At 46.2% G+C, this 17,290-nt stretch overlaps 1 protein-coding gene across 2 annotated transcripts in view; it reads right to left on the reverse strand.

Annotated features, from left to right (window-relative positions):
- Positions 1-17,290, reverse strand: part of PDCD11 (programmed cell death 11) — a 41,943-nt gene that overhangs the window by 19,486 nt on the left and 5,167 nt on the right. For both annotated transcript variants that reach the window (XM_079900880.1, XM_079900879.1), the window contains exons 5-19: positions 16,878-17,039; positions 15,271-15,394; positions 14,590-14,771; positions 10,061-10,168; positions 8,743-8,949; positions 7,963-8,087; positions 7,721-7,781; positions 6,933-7,079; positions 5,343-5,594; positions 4,658-4,792; positions 3,962-4,156; positions 2,823-2,993; positions 1,835-2,054; positions 884-1,033; positions 358-473 (exon numbers count right to left, since the gene is read on the reverse strand). In XM_079900880.1, the coding sequence (XP_079757006.1) occupies positions 358-473; positions 884-1,033; positions 1,835-2,054; positions 2,823-2,993; positions 3,962-4,156; positions 4,658-4,792; positions 5,343-5,594; positions 6,933-7,079; positions 7,721-7,781; positions 7,963-8,087; positions 8,743-8,949; positions 10,061-10,168; positions 14,590-14,771; positions 15,271-15,394; positions 16,878-17,039 (2,355 nt within the window). The remainder of the gene's footprint in view (positions 1-357; positions 474-883; positions 1,034-1,834; positions 2,055-2,822; positions 2,994-3,961; positions 4,157-4,657; positions 4,793-5,342; positions 5,595-6,932; positions 7,080-7,720; positions 7,782-7,962; positions 8,088-8,742; positions 8,950-10,060; positions 10,169-14,589; positions 14,772-15,270; positions 15,395-16,877; positions 17,040-17,290) is intronic.

Here is a 17,290-nt window from a genome sequence, read left to right on the forward strand (position 1 = left end):
TGGCCCTAATCAGGGTGACCACGTGATTTACAGCCCAAACCACAGTGAAAGTCACTGCAACTAACAAGCACACCAGGGGAATTCCCTGGCGGCCCAGTGGTTAGGACTCGGCGCTGTCACTGCCAGGGCCCGGGTTCAATCCCTGGTCGGGGAACTAAGATCCTGCAAGCCGCGTGGCTCAGCCAAGAAAACGAAAACAACAAGCACACCAGGGTGACAGGTACACCTGGGAGTGACCCAGACAAACCCAGGCACACAGCCACCCTGTCTACAGGTATCTGCGAACCACGTGGGGTTGAAGGGGTGTGTAAAACCTTTGAAACCATGGGAATGGAAGTCCTCAGTCAGCAAGCTTACCTTTTTAGCTTTTCTATTCACCAAATCGTGGCAGAGGGAAACATGTACTTCCAACTTCAACATATCAACATTTAAGACCACAACCTTCTTTTTCTGCCCAGATTCCACCTCCTGCCCTGCAGTGCAGAACCAAACACAATGTGATCACCCTCCTGGAGCAGGGGCGAAGGGAGACAGCATCTCTCCAACAGCCCTGCACAAAAAGGAAAAGTAGACCTATGTCCTAGGTTTACATGCGCTAGGGAAGCCAAGGGTCTAGCTCCCATAATTCACATTCAGGTTGTGTCAATTTATGCAACCTGGTATATAAAAATCTAGATTTACCCAAATACAACAATAAAGAGATTCATACCTAAACCTTCTTTAGTATGCTGCTGTCTTCATTTGCGTTTACACAAGATAAGCATGCCAAAAACTTCTGCTGTATCAGCTCATCTATGTATTTGGAAATTCTGTACCCAGAAGAGGAAGCAACGGGCAAGTGGTTTCCCCTACAAACCATGATGGGCGAGAGAGATGCACTCACCTGCCCGATGATACTTGCTGGCTCTTAGGACCAGGCCGGGCACTGGGCCCTCACTGAACAGTACAGAGCCGTCTCCCAACACCTCCTGCACCTCTAGGTCAAGGACCATCCCTGGGGTCATCTCAGCCAGCGTCTGGATCAACACAGAGTCTGCCAGAGACCCAAAGGAAATAGGGATTAACAAGATGAAATGACACTCACCATTCTTTTCCTTTGGAAATATGCTGACACATGGAGGACATTTCCAACATGGAGCGTTGGAACCACTACGAAGGCAAAACTGCTCTTGGTAAAAATGTCTGATATCCATGAAAATTCCCAGTACAGGCAGAGACCTATGCCCCTTGCTCACCCCACATGGCCATAATTCATGGAATAGCCAACGAATGCCAGAAACACATGCTTTGCTTTGATTTCGGAATTTTCATTCTTTCTGTTTGGAATCTACCCTCTCAAGGTTCTTATTCCCAAATCCCATCAGGGTTCCAACAAATCTACACAATGGTTCAAAGCTTAGTACAGTCAGACTAATAACCCCCCCCAAAGTCTCCTAGCAGGTCCCTGTTCCATTTTATCATCCACTACACATCTGATGAATAAAGGAACAAAAAGTGAAGAAGTGAATGGATTCACAACAAACGCAAACCTGAGGTCACAGAACTCAGGGAAATTTTGATTCTGAACTGGGAGGGAGCCCAAGGGGAACTTCTGGGATACCAAGTAATGACCTTTTATCTGAATCTGGATGACAGTTACACAGGGATGTTCACTTTATAAATGTTTACTGAGCTGTACTCTAGAAGATTTGTGCACTTTATGGAGATCCTACTCCCATCAACAAAAGTTTACCCATATTTTTTTAACGTCGGGGAAGACCAACAACTCATGGGAACAGACTGAAGACGCACACGCCCCACCCCTGGCCCTCATCCTCCGCCCTCCTGCCCCCACCTCGGTTGCTCATGAGGCTGCGGACGCCCTGCCGCTCCTCCAGGCACTGGCTCAGGAGGAGGAGGCTGGTGGCGGCCAGGTCCCCCCGAGTGCAGTCCGACAGCCGCAGCGACAGCAGCATCCGCTGCTTCTCCTCGTCCACGTTGGTCACCTTAGCAACCACTGTCTGCCCCTCGACAAAGTGGTCACTTGTGGAGGTCACAAACTTGTCACTCATGATCTAAAAGGGAAGAGCGGGCACAAAATGAAGAAAGGAAAGGAAGTCTCTATTAAGACAACCCACTTGAAACACCCAGAAAGAAGTGTGTGAGGCAGGAGATGGACCCCAGGAAGGTCCCCCCAGCCCTCTGAGCACAGCTCACCTCCCTTTTCGTAAAAACACAGGAGGCGCCCTGGCTGCCAACCCAGCCGAGAAGGCCCCAGAGCAACTCTCTGCCCCTCACTGTGCATGTTTCTGGGGCCCTCCCCCGCCTCCCATTGTTAAAATTGTTCTGGCAGGGGATGCAAATGAGACCTGCCCAGGCAAAACATCAGGGGAACACACCTACGGAAAGGACGAAACACTTATGAACTGTCTGTGGCAGGAATGAGCGATGAGCCCTTTGCTCACTACCATCTTACACGGGCTTTGGTAAGACTCCTCTCCGCTCTGGGTGTCAGTTTATGCAGCAGGCCTGAAAGGGGGTTCAACTACGGGATCGCTAGGATCTTTTCCAGTCTGAAAAGTCTGCTATCCAATGACCTACCCAATGCTGTAGCATGAAGTAGAAAAGGTGCCCCTTCCTCCAGGACACAGCCCTGAGCCAAGACTTACAGGCTGGGCAAGAGGACTGCAGACTGAGTCTCAGCTCCACTCCCCCTCAGCCAGGTGCCTCTGTGTCATGCCCCTGAAAATCTTTCAAGAGAATAGATTCTTTCCCACCAACCCTCAGGTTCCATGTCCCTGTTGTCTCCCCTCAAAGGCCCTTGTGCAGGGAGGTGAACTTACAGCTTTGGGAGCCAGTCCACTAAGGCCTGACGGGAACTGGACGAACACACCGTAGTCCTTGATGTTCTTCACAAAACCAATAAGCAGCATTCCAGGATGGATTTCTGAGAAGCTCTTGGGATCCTGGCCACCCTCTACTGCAGACACCAAAGCTGGCTTCCTGCAAAGGAGCTAGTGGCACTTCGTCAAGGAATGTTCCAGAAAGGGCAGATGAGCTGTCCATCTCTCCCATCTCCACTCTACACCCTCTCTACCACAGTGATTCTCTAAGTGTGCAGACCAGCAGCATCAGCATCACCGGGAACTAGCTAGAGAGGCAAATTCTTAAGCACCAGCCCAGACCTACTGAATCAGACACTTGGGGGGCGCGGGGAGCAGGCTGTGTTGGACCACGCCCTTCAGGGGATTCTGATTCACACTGAAGTCTGGGAATCACTGTTTCGTTCCTGCCCTTATTAACTCACCTCCAGATTACCGGAGGGGACCTAAGGGGAAGGCTCATCCCTGTGGTTTGGCAGCTGGACCGGCCGTGACACCATCCTCCTGCCTATCTTCACACTAACCAACCCTATTTCCCCTCCTCTGCCTATCTCCACTCTAAGGAGAATCGATTTTACATTCTGCAAGAAAGGAGGCAGTGTCTTCCTTCTAAGCGCCCACACGAAGACCGAAAGCAATATTCTGAGACCTATATCCCAGCAGAGGGAGGCGGAGGAGAGAAAAGAGGACAGCAGGTACTTATTAACTGTTCCAACTCAGGGGTGAGCACTGAGTGCCCCAAGAAGGCTGGACGTGCCACTGGGAGTGTCCTACTGGGCCTGAAGTGCCACGTGGCCCTCTCCCCAACACCCTGGGCTCCCCCTCTGCCCTGACCACCCGCATCTGCCAGCAGCACCTCGATCCTGCTCTAACGCCCACCAGGGGAACAGAGGCAAAGTGCAGGCTTGCCCACTGGTTTGGTCTGTGGAGGTATTTCTGCAGTCTTCTTTCTTTCTTCTTTCCCATGGAGTTCTTTCCCATGGAGTTTCCAACTAAGAGCAGAGCCTGACCCTGAGTTCCCCAGCGCCCCCCGCCCCGCCGAGGGCCCACAGCTCCCACACCTCCACCTCCGCGGCCCCCCAGAGACCAGTAAAGGATACAACACGCCCCTCACCCTCGCTCAGACACAGGACTCTGTGAAGGGTGTCACCTGCCTGGAGCCAGCAATGCAACAGTGGGCCATTGGTGACGTGGTCTGACAGATGAGACGTGGGAAGGAAGCCGGGGATGTTGTGAGGCAGGACAGCCACCTGCAGCCCATCTTTGGTCTTCTCCAGAACCTTCACATCCACCAACTACTCAGGGAAAAGGAAGACAAAAAAGAGCGCTTGTCTTGAGCAGAGAGCAACTCGTGCGGGTCAGGTAGAGATCAGAGGCATCGAGTATCTAGCACCAGGGATGACTGAGAGGTCGAGATCAGAGAAGCAGCTTTCTCCCACTCCCCACCCCACACTCCCAAAGACCCCACAGGCACACACGCCCACACACACAGCAGGACCCATCTGGTGCTCACATCACTCCTCTCCCAGGTCCCTCCACTGGGTCCCAAAGGAAAGACAGTTCTGCAGGCTGGTCCTAGGGACCAAGAGGAAAGAGGGCAGCAGCACACTGCTGACAAGCCACACCGTAACCGCACTTTCCTTCCTAGACGGTCCCTCTGCTCTGACACACAGCCCCAGAGCCTTATCTAGCTTCCTTGATCATCCCTCTGCATGGTTTCCAGCACCCCAGGTGTCAGTGGCGCCCTGCTCTCTACCACCGTAACTAAAATAATTTGTCTGGAGAAGTCCAGGTACCTGCCCAGCGTTAATGGCTTTTTTTTTCTTCTGACTGTGTCCCGCACATTCTTCCTTCGGATCACCTGACAGCTTGAAGGACAAGAGCATCCTCTCTTTGGATGGCTCACAGTTCAGCACTGCAACCTTCACCACCTGGTGAGAAACCATACCTGCTTGGCCCTGGAGAGAGGTGCCCCCCACCAGCACCACAGAGGCCTTGGGTGATTCGCCAAGCCCCAGGATCAGGTCAGAAGGCAGTGAAGAGAAACGTACTGAGAGCTACACAGAACCCCCACAAGTCAGCCTTTCGGGTGACAAAAGACATGAATGAATTTTGGGGTATAATCCCAAGTTTTAAAAAATCACTTTTTCCTAGACAGACCCAGACTCATCAGATTTAGGGCAGTGCCCCCTTGTGGTGATAGTGGCCTCAGAACAATTTCTGATGTGAGGGACACTAGTGTATAACAGGTGAAGATTAATTTCTTCTAGGTTGAGGGCCTAAGGTTTGTTAGTTTGTTAGCATCCATTGAGCTCCCTTGAGGGTTTCTCTCTGTTCTGTTCCATCTCCTCCACTTAGCTGGCTCAGGCCCGCTACCCAACATGCTCTCTTCTGTAACCCTTAAAAAGTAGCCTTCCTACTCCTTCAAATCTGTGTTCATGGGGTCACCAACGGTAGGAGCCTATCCAGGGGAAGGCTTACCTGGCCAGTGTAAAAGACACTCTCTGGGTCAGGGATATACTCGGCACTGAGCTCATGCCTGGGCACCAGTCCCTGCACGTCATTGTAGAACTTCACAATGCAGCCGTAGTCCTTGACCCTGAGGATAAAGCCGTGTGTCTGCAGACCAGGCTTAGCATCAGCATAGCAGGTAATGGCAGGAAGTTTGGACTCAACCAGGGTTTTCTTCAGGGTCATCATCAGCTTCCTGGCTTCAGGGTCACAAAGCAAAACCTAGGGAAAGGATACTGGCCATGACCAAGTCATCCATTACCAAGAGAGCCACTGAGCTGGTCTCTGCATCCCCCTGAGAGCCATGGTCAGTCCCTAAAAACCTGCTCTTTCTCTCTGAGAATAATAGCTACAGACCATCCCCGCTTCCTGCTGGATGACGACCTAGGGAGCATTCATCTCTATTTCAAATGTACTACCTCCCAAAAGTCCCCTCCTGGGCCTAGAGCAACACTCACCATCCCAGTGCACCTCCAGAGAGTCCTATGTCGGTTACTCCTACTCTGCCTCCACTCCCTCTCCCTCCTGGACCACTGCATCTCGTCTAACAGAATGAATGACTGAACCTTTACCCCCTCAACAGTGTTGCAGACTAGCTATAAACTAAGACTGAGTGCGCCAACCACCTCTCATTCCTCAAAAAGTCATCTCCTCGAGGGCAGAGAAATTCCTCTATTTCTAACTTCCTGACCCCACCACTATAAAACTTTGTACCAATGGGTAATCAATATCTTTGTTGAGTCCATAATGAAATAAAATGAAAATAAGAAAATCCAACATTCTAAGTGTCTGCACACACCAGGCCCTAAGCACCATGTATTATCATGTCTAATCTTCACAACTCTGTGAAGCTTCTCTCAGGATCCAAGCCTTTGTTATAAAACACTCAAGTTTCGGCAGCTTTGGTTGGGCTATTTCCGTGCCTGACACAACCCCTGCTCCTCCTCAACCTTCCAAATCCTACCCATCCTTTCCAGTTCAAGCCCCACCTCTGCCAGAAATCTAGAAGACATTATTGTCAAATAGAGCTCAATTCGAGAACTGGTTCTGCCATTTATTAGCTGTGTGACTCTGGGCAAGATACTCTGCTTTCCTAAGCTTTCATTTCCCCATCTGCAAAATGAGGATAACAGTACTTCCTTCATAGGGCCGTTTTAAGGATGAAATGAAGTAATAAGGCGTGTTACGATGTGCCTAGCACAGCAACTGGCACAGAATACGTGTTACATGGTAGTTGCTATTGATCATATTGATCATCATTGATTATCAATGATTCTTGCTGCCCCAGCCCACCCTCACCTCCCCGTTCTGAGATATGACCACAGCATACAGCCTGCACCAAACCACCTGGCCTGCTCTCTTCATGTATGGATATTTTAACTACCAATTATACCATACAATTATCAAGGGCAGGGACCCAGTTTTCTCTTCCCAATGCCAAGCGCAGGACTGCAGATATTATGTGGTCACTTTGTGGAAAAAGGCAGAAACTTCAGCTGAGAAGCATCATTCTCTTCCCATATGGCCAAAACCCCACCAGTGACCCTGTAGGAGGCTCACCCGGCACTTGACCTCATCCCCAACGTGGTACTTCTTCTCCGGATTCTTCATAAGGATGTCGGCCAGGTGCATGGGAGGTACCAGGGCCCTGATTTGCCTGCCCACCTTCACCAGCATCCCGTATGGCTTTATAGTCATCACTTTGCCCTAGGAAAAGATGCCATGATGCCTCAAGAATATCTTTCCTATATTTCTTACAACAAAGCATCTCACACCTCTCTTTCGAAGCTCAGCTTCCTGAGGTAACTGTGCCTGTTATTCCAGATCTCATGGGGACAAAGCACATACCCCACAGTGATCCGGATGCAGTAGGGTTTATTTATGAGAACCTTCCCATCTTTTTGTGTGAGGATCTTCTTTCAATCTGCCTTACAAATTCATTATCCAACGGAGAGGATTATGTCTCCTAAGGAATGAACTCTACATATAAAGGGGAGCTGCTCAGTTGGGGCTAAGTGGTTGGACAGGCGCAGCAACTGGCTTCTTACTAATATCCCAGCTGGCTCAATTATCAAAGAACTAACTTTTGACCTGGTCTAATCAACACCATCAAATCCCAGGACTGATGACCTACTGCCTCTGCGTAGTGGGGTGGTACTCGCAAGACCTTACCTTGAAATTAATTACAAGTTACCCAAGGGAAGAAAAAGAAATCCCAGTTAGCAGGCCAAGAGAAGGAATATGACTTTAAACGTGTTCACATGGGGACTAATGAGCTGACAGTTAACCTGTGAACTAAAGACTATCTGAAGGTGGTGGAGTATCTAATTATATGCTTGAGGTCTTACCTTTACCAAGGCCCCAGGTTTGATGTCATGATAACTAAGGAACTGAGCTTCAATAACAGACCTAGAACAAAAGGCAAATACAAGATTAAATAAATTAGGACAGAGGCTGCCTAAAATTCAGGGCTACCAAAATCATGTTGGCAAGAAAGGAAACCCTCACCAAGCACGGCCACGAGACACTGTGGGTGTGCGCTGCACAGGAGCACACCTCTACACCCCGCACAAGTTAGTGACAGACTTACGTCCGCAGAGAGAGCAAAGCCAGTTCATCCATTTGGCTGTAGTCGATGATTCTACACTTGTGAGTGTTCCCTGGCTTGAAGGTCTCAGGTTTGAAGACTTTCTTAGAATTGGAGAGATGGCTGAGCTACAAAGTACCAAGTGATTAAGGACCAGCCAGAAGCAACAGATCTGAGGCAATCAGACATTAAATCAGACATGGAGTTGACTCAGTACATTTGTCACCTCCCATAAGACCAGCACTCTTGATTACCTGTTAAAATAATTGCTCTAACTAAAGAACTGCTTTGTACTATCACAGGATCTCTATAAAGTCAGAGAAGAGTCTAGATCATGGGTCGATAAATTACAGCTCACGATTAAGTGCCTATATTTGTAAGTAAAAGTTTGACTGGACCACAGCCGTGCCCTTTCATTTACATACTGTCCTTGCTGCTTTCAGGCTATAACAACAAAACTGAGTAGTTAGGACAGAGTCTGTATGATCCATAAGCCTAAAATATTTACTATCTGGCCCTTTAAAATAACTTTCCCAAGCCCTGGTGTAGATCCTAACTCATTCTTATACCTACCATCAACCAGGTATCAATTACGGCAAGTCAATTTTAAGGCACTCTAATATAACAAACAGACCTTGTTCTAGTCCTTATGAACTGTCTGCCACGTTTGGGGAAATTCAAAAATAGGAAACTAATACCCAGGGATGAAGGAAGCAGAAAAGAACTTGTGTCCCCAAAGTCCTTCTGGTGATAAGATCGTGATGAAACAAAGAGCCTCTTTACCCGGGCATAGGCCAGAGCCCCATCCGTCAGCCTGAAGGTGGCCCCGGCATTGCCGAAAAAGCCCTGGACAGGAACATCATCCAGTACAGCTCCCAGCTGCTGGCAAGAAAGCCGGGTGAGTGGACGCCCGGGCTGCAGGAAGACAGCGCGCAGGCTCAGCCGTACAGCTCTGGTCCGAGGATGGACGCAGAGGACACAGGCCCGTACCTAGACAAGGGAAAGGGCATAATGAGCAAGACAAGGCACACCAGGGACAAGGCACCCTGGAGCAGACTTTCAGGAGTCAAGACTCTCCATGCGTTGACCAAGCTACAGATGTAAGTACTAAAATCAGCTTGTGCAATCAAACAGAATGTCCCAGAGGAACTATGTCCGACTGAATCAACGCTTACACAAGGCCAGGGAAACATATACCAGGGTCCCCTCAACACCATGAGGCTAATAATACATATGCAACAGGAGCCATGTACTGGCATCACTATATCAGAAGCTCATCTGAAACACCAGAAACAGCCTGCTCTGATCACAAGGCCACAGCATGTAAAATGTCTCAACTCTGCAGACAAATATGGCTACAAGGAGAAAAAAATTACTAGAAAGAGGTTCACCAAAAAATTAACAATATTATTACTAGGTGGTGGGAAAACCTACTTTTACTTAAAAAAAATAAAACAACAACAGAAAAAACCAACAAAGTCTCTATAGCTTCCATCAGTATGTGTTACTGTTAAAAACAAAAAATAAATCATTTTAGGATTTTTAATAAAAAACAATGATTACCATAATATTGGGATTTTCTTCCCAAATATCCATGTTCATTGCAGAAAATTTGAATATTTAGACAAGGGTAGAAAAATCACCCAGACTTAATCACTAACACCTGATTGCATAATCAGCCAGCATTTTGACCAGATGTACTTTTTAAGACTTTTTTTTCCCCAAAATTGAATCTATATTATAGCACTTTGTAAACTACATTTGTCTATTTAAACATATATCTTGTTCTATGTTAAACACTCTATTAGAACACTTTAAATTATAAAAGCAAAAGATTTACTACCAAGAAAAAAAAATCAAAGAGTATGAAATAAAAACTACAAGTTACCTTCTTCTCCACAGGCTCCTTCTCTAATCTCAATCCCCAGAAATAACCACTGGCAGTTTCTTGTAGTCCTTCCAAGACACTTTTCATTCCCCTCACCAGCCCTCTGACACCTGTACACATGCAGTCCTAGGACCTGCCTGTAGCAGCTGTGACACTGGATGGCTGGTTGGGACACGAATGAAATCCAGAAAAGATAAGTGCAACATTTCTTACCGGCTGATTTGAGAAGTATGTTCTGCCTTTCTTAGGGTCCAGGTGCATAAAGTCAACCAGGCCAGTGAAGAACGAGAGGAATTTTAGCGTAAGGCCAAATGGAGTCACCTAGAAATAAAAAGAATCAGTTACGAAAAACATCTCTCTGAAGGAACCAGGAATGAGACTGTTCATAAAGCCACATTATCCATGACAATGGTAACTGTGTGTCTCTCCTCCCCCAGCTAACCCTTCTCGTCTTCTTCCCATAAAATGAAATGGCAGCACATCTCCTGGCACTGGCTGTTCCTTAATTCAGTAAGCTCATCGCCCCTGGGCCTGAGAGGACATCAGTCCTCCACCCTTGGGATTTCCCAATGGGATGGAAGGCGCTTTACATGAGGATCCTCAGGGAACTGCCAGCCTGACAACTGGGACAAATTGTTGCTAACTTGGTGATGTGCTCAGACTAAGAAGGTAAAAACCCACATGCCTGCCAGAGGGAGATACTGACCGTGAGCAATTCACCCTACAGAGCCCCACAAAGCTAAGAAAGTAGAGGTGACAAGCCTCTCAAAAGAGAGCAGGGAGGCAGGTGACTGAAATAAGGGAAACTAAGTCAGATCCCCAGGTCCTCTCCTCAAACTATAGGGTCCACCGTTCTCCCATCTCCACAGAAAATGGGAGAGTTATTCTCTGGGAAACTGTACCAGACTCAAAACACAGGAACAGTGCAAACCATGAAAATGTGAATTAAGAAAAATTCTGAATATCATATATAGATATGGAGACCGCCAGCCCCTTTCTGCCATCTAGCTCTTAGGCAGCCAGGCTTATATGCTCCTGAATCGGGTGTTAGTAGATCCTTTCCAGAGAAATCTAACATGCCAGAGAAGACTTCTAACAGTGACATCTGGAGGTTGCCACTAGTTCCTGACCCTGACAGGGAAGTCAGCCAGTCAGCAAGTCGCGCCCAGGAACACAGACTTCCCCGCAGTTTTTTAGTGCCTCTCTCATAACATGGCAGTCAAAACAAAAACTCAATAGAGAATGGGAGTTGAGAGACTTTCCCAGAGGTAGGATATAGACAAATACATGCATGTACCAAACCAAAGAAGAGAGGAAAAAAAAAGAAAATTAGAACTGATCCTTTAAGTCCAACATCATACTAACAGGAGTTCTAGAAAAAGAAAAGAAAATTATATTAAAAATTTTAGGGCTTCCCTGGTGGCACAGTGGTTAAGAATCTGCCTGCCAGTGCAGGGGACACGGGTTCGAGCCCTGGTCTGGGAAGATCCCACATGCCGTGGAGCAACAAGGCCCGTGAGCCACAACTACTGAGCCTGCGCGTCTGGAGCCTGTGCTCCGCAACGGGAGAGGCCGTGACAGTGAGAGGCCCGTGTACCGCACGCGCACCGCGATGAAGAGTGGCCCCCGCTTGCCGCAACTGGAGAAAGCCCTCGCACAGAAACGAAGACCCAACGCAGCCAAAAAAAAAAATAAATAAATATATTTATTTTAAAAAAAATTTTTTTTAAGATCTGATAAGGGGCTAGTATCCAGAAGATACAAAGAACCCTTTCAAAAGTTACCCTTTCAAAAGAACCCATTTAAAAGTTAGATAATCAAACTTTTAAATGGATAAAGACTTCTGATTCAATATTTCTCCAAGGAAGATTTATAAATGGCCAATAAGCACATAAAAAGATGCTCAACATTACTAATCATTAGAGAAATGCAAATCAAAATCACAAAATACCACTTCACACCCACACCCACTAGGGTGGCTATAATAAAAATAATAATAATAAGTGTTTGTGAGAATGTGGCGAAATTGGAACCCTTATATTGCTGGTGGGGATGTAAAATGTTGCAGCCACTTTGGCTGTTCCTCATAAAGTTAAAACACAGAGTTATCATATGACCCAGCAAGTCCATTCCTAGATATACACTCAAGAGAAATGAAAACATATGTCCCTACAAAAACTTATATACAAATTTCATAGCAGCATTACCCATAACAAGACAAAAGTGGAAACAACCCAAATGTCTACCAACTCCATATGATGGAGTACTATTCAGCCATAAAAAGGAATGAATCCTTGATAAATGCTACAACATGGATGAACTTTGAAAACATGCTAAGTGCAAGAAACCAGACATAAAAGGCTACATACTGTATGGTTCAATTTATATGAAATACCCACAACAGGCAAATCTAGAGATAAAAAGTAGATTTGTGGTTGCCAGGGGCTTGAGGGAGGGAATGAATGGAGAGTGACAACCAATGGGTACAGGGTTTCTTACTGGGGCGATGAAAATGTTCTGGAATTAAATAGTGATGACAGCTGTACACCCTTGTGAATAAACTGAAACACCACTAAGCTGTACACTTTAAAAAAGGGTGAATCTTACTATATGTGAATTATATCTCAACTTAAGAATTGGAAAAGAAAAAAAAAACCACAGTGATACAGAAAACTTTCCCAGAACTTAAGGATCTACATTTCTGGATTACAGGAGGTCAGCACAAATAAATGGAAAGAGAGTCATACAAAAGCACATCATTGTGAAATTTTAAAATGAAAGGGATAAAGATAAGATCCTTGAACATATAAAGAAAAGGAAATCAAAATAACATCAGACTTTCCAACAGCAGTAGAGGCCAGGTGACAATGGGAACAACAACTTCAAAATTCTGAGGTGTTTTTTTTTCTTTGGCGGTACGCAGGCCTCTCACTGCTGTGCCCTCTCCCTTGCGGAGCACAGGCTCCGGACGCGCAGGCTTAGCGGCCATGGCTCACAGGCCCAGCCGCTCCATGGCACGCGGGATCCTCCCAGACCGGGGCACGAACCCGTGTCCCCTGCATCGGCAGGCAGACCCTCAACAACTGCGCCACCAGGGAAGCCCTCTGAGGTATTTTTTACCTAGAATTCTAACCCCAGATTAACTACCAATCACACGTTAGAGCAGAATAAAGTTATTTTCAGATATACTAGGTGTGCAGAAAAGAGTTAACATAGCAGGCCTGAGACTGCGATCCTTGGAAAAGCATGCTTGCGGTGTTGGCCCTGGCCTGGTGTCTGGGAACTTAGACTTCAAGAGGGTTCCCACCACTCTCAGAACTGAGTGGCTCACTGTACCTAAACTATTTGTGCAAACAATATGGTTTATGCTAAACACTCGAATTCCTTAGGAGAGTCAGGAATTTTGGTACATGACAGGCAGCAGGTGGCTATGTGACCAGCCGCAAATAAAAACCCTCAATGAGCTTTGCTGCTAGACAACATTCACCCATGTTGTCATAACCTGCTGCTGGAGGAATTAAATACACCCTTTGTGACTCCACTGGAAGAGGATTCTTGGAGGCTTGTGCCTGGTTTCTTTCAGACTTCATTCCATGGGGCTTTTCCCTTTGCTGATTTTGCTTTGCCTCCTTTCACTGCAATAAATCACAGCCATGAGGGCCACTATATGCTGATGGTGTGAGTCTTCCTAGTGAATCATCAAACCTGGGAGTGGTCTTGGGAATTTTAAGACACATGAGGTGAAGAAATTAACCTCCCATCTGCTTTTCTGAGGATGCTTCTGGCGAATGTGACACATTAAGATGAGTGAGTAAACCCAAAAAGAGGAATACATGGAATCAAAGAAGGTTCTATCCAATACAGAAGAGTGGAAAAGGATCTGGGATGACAGGGAAGGGAGCCCTACAGAGCAACCAGTCCAGACTGGAGCCGGATGACAGTAAAAGGGGCTCCGGGTAGGGGAAAAAAGTAGCAAAGATTATTTAAAGGGTTTGAAAACACAGAAAATAGTGAGAGAAAAATAACTACAGGATGTATGAAGAAATAGTGAAAGGCAGGAAGAGAATTCAGCAAATGACAAAAACAAAGCTGATTAGCAACTCCAGGAAAAAAAGCTGTTCAAGAAACAAATTATATTACCTAGCCCAGCAAATAAATAATATCTATGTAGTCACATAATTTAAACGCTGAGTAATGATTTAGCCAAAATTTTAATATTCCTTTGTTGAAAGGTTGGGAAAAGGTAAGGATAAGAGAGCCAAAACTTTATCTACCTTGATAAGAAGTTCAAACCCAACGCCTCAAAGTGATAAGATGCAGCAGAAGTTTATTATTATACTTCAAAACACACAGGTAAATTTCAAAAGATAAGCCAAGAGTTAAAGATGGGGGTTAGATGGGATGAGAGTTCTTCATCATAAGCCTTTTAATACCATTTGATCTTTTAGATCAGCACTGCCCAAGAGAAATATAAGCCACATATGTAATTTTAAGTTTCCCAGCAGTCACATTGTAAAAATTACAAAGAAACAGCTGAAATTTATTTTAATAGTTTATTTAACCCAATATAGGCAAAATATTATCATTTCAACACGTGGTACTGGCTACATTTCCAGTGCTTAATGGTCACATGGGACCAGGGGCTGCCCCACCGGACAGCACTCTTTTAGATTGTGTGCACGTACTACTTTAATAAAAATTATTTTTATTTTAGAAAATAGTAGTAACAATGAATGGCTTACCTTCTGTACCTGGGCTTTGACTACCAGTCCTGGTAGCAAGCTGTTGAGGGTCCAGTTTTGCTCCTCAGTAGCAATGGCAGCAGAAACTTCTGAGTAACCAACAGACAGACTAACAATTCCTCCACTGCCTTTCACCTCTTCAATAAGGCAGTTCAGGTAGTGACCTACCTTCAATTTAGCACCTGCAAGTCCAGCCCCCAAAAGGAAAAATACCTATTATGAGAAGGACTTTGAACTTGGGCTCGAGTGATACCTGAAAGATCCATGGCCTACCTGCCCAGTTACCATGCAATACTCCCCATATTCCCAATTTCTCAGGGACCAACTACAAGAAGGGCGTGAAATGACCCTGACTGATCTGGAATCAACTACCACAAAAAAATATGAAAACCTCAACAAGGCGAGAGAGTACTGGTTCAGAGGCTCTGGGGGCCCAAATTTCAGCGGAATCTTCTAAGTGAGAAAAAGTGAAACTGGTCCATCAGATCTTAATGAGACTGCCACGCCCTGACCCTTCATACATCTCCCTTTTTCTATCACCTAAGATTAACAGTTGATTTTAGCAAAGCCAAACATGCTTCAGGGTCAGCATTCTGCATTTTACTCACCAAAGTGGCATTTAAATATAATCCCCCATACACCACCTCACTACCACGGACTGGTCCCTCTTCTTCCTCTCACCTTTGTTCTTCTGTTGGATGTACTCCTGGGCTTTCTGCAGTGGCAGAAAAGCTCTGGCCCCACTAACACCAATGTCCACTAGATAGCCATGGTCTTCCAGGCTGGACACAGTGCCCGTGAGCAGCTGGAGGAAGGCAAAGCATTCCCAAAAGTTCAAAAGTCAAAGGTCATGGGACACATAACAAACATCCACTACCAAACATGACTGTTCCCACCATCCCATAATCCCACACATCCTCTCACTTTTAACTTTAAACCTCAATCCCTACAACACAGGGAATATAGCCAACACTTTATTATAACTATGAATGGAGTATAACCGTTAAAAATTGTGAATCACTATAACGTACACCTGTAACTTGTATAATATTGTACATTAATTATACTTGAAAAAAAAATTTTTTTAAAGAAAAGAAAAAAACCCTCAGTCCCACTACAGGATAGAAGAGGGAAAGACATCAACTTTAATTCTCCCAGGGTTTGAAGGATCTTATAGTTTGTAGACAGAGAGGAGTTGAATAATGGAATGAGAGAGGGGATTCTCCCCTGGAGGATTTTCAAAAGATAGGAAAGACTTTCATGTTATGCAAAGAGATAAACCAGATGGCCTTGCAGTGCCAGCACTCTCAGCACCATGACTAATGAGAATCCAGAACTACCCTTCTAGCTGTCATCAAGTCTTTTCTAAGCACCTCCAAGATGTCCCCCCCCAAATCCTGCCAACCTCCTTTACCTTTCACGGGAAGCACTGTGGCATTCAAATCTGGCTCTGACACTTACTAGCTATTTGGTGTTTGGCCACTTAAGTCACTTAAACCTTTTTCAGTCTGTTTTCGCAAATGTACAAGAGGGACACCTATCAGCCTCACAGGGTTGCTATGAAAATTTCTTCAGAGAAAGTGTCTAAAACAGCACCTGTCAAACAGTGGCCTCTCAATACCTGTCAATTTCCTACAGCTTGGCTTACTGTTATTCCCCACTCTACCCAACGTTCAGGGCCTGGTCCAAACTCCACCACTTCTAACCAAACGTTCCAAGATCATACTGATCTCCTTCCTCTTAAGTGAGTATAGTTTATATGAGTGTGTTTTGTACCTACTTGACTTGGAGGCACTGAGTGGGGATACATTTCTCCTGAACCTCCACAGGACTGGGAGACTCAGTAGTGGATCATCCATTAGTACGGCTGACAGTCTAATTGCCCTGTCTACCCTGTCTCTCGCTCTCAGAGAGCAGCCCTCAAGCTCTCCCCACAAACGCCAGTGGCCTCTGAAAAAGACTTAATCTGTGAAGAAGTCTTGGTAACGAAGGCACTTCAAGGAACTCCTTCTTACCCTTGCTAAGATTCCTTGGAAGCATTTTTTTCCCCCTACCAGCAAATCTTGGGCTTGCTTTCCCTTTATCCCCTCCAGGGTAATGTGATTAGGTTCAAGTCTTCAATTTCCATTAAGTACCCAAAGTACCCTGGCGACCTTCCCCCCAGGAAAAGACTCACGCCCATGTGTAACAGTTAAGCTGAAAGTGAAAGGTAGTCTAGACACACCCCAGGAGGCAGGACAGGGAGAAGGCATATTGCCTGCTCCAATGCCCTGGCGCCAGAGACGTACCATGCCGGGTTTCAGGGCCTCAGCACTCAGCACTTTGTTGACATTTCTGGGGTTCAGAGACAGCTTGACATTCTTTTTGCCCCTCTTTGTGATGTCCAGACTGCTCACCACACATCTCACCAGCATCCCAGGTGAGAAGAGCTCAGGCAAGCTGACCAGGTCCTGCAGAATACAAATGAGAAAAACCTGATACGTACCCTTCCCCTGCACTGAGAGTTCATTGCCTGGTCCTGGCTCAGCGGTGTCTCATCCTCAGATCCCAAAGAGCCCAAGAGGCAGATGAAGGGAGTAACTGCTCACCCACAAAGGAAGCGGCCTGTGGCCATATCACAGTCTTGGATTACAGCTTAAGGTCTCCAAACATCTCCACGCAATGGGCAGATGTAAAATGACGTGTTAAAAGAATCGTCTAC

The sequence above is a fragment of the Stenella coeruleoalba genome (genome assembly GCF_951394435.1).
Source record: "Stenella coeruleoalba genome assembly, chromosome: 16".
Taxonomy (NCBI): Eukaryota; Metazoa; Chordata; class Mammalia; order Artiodactyla; family Delphinidae; genus Stenella; species Stenella coeruleoalba.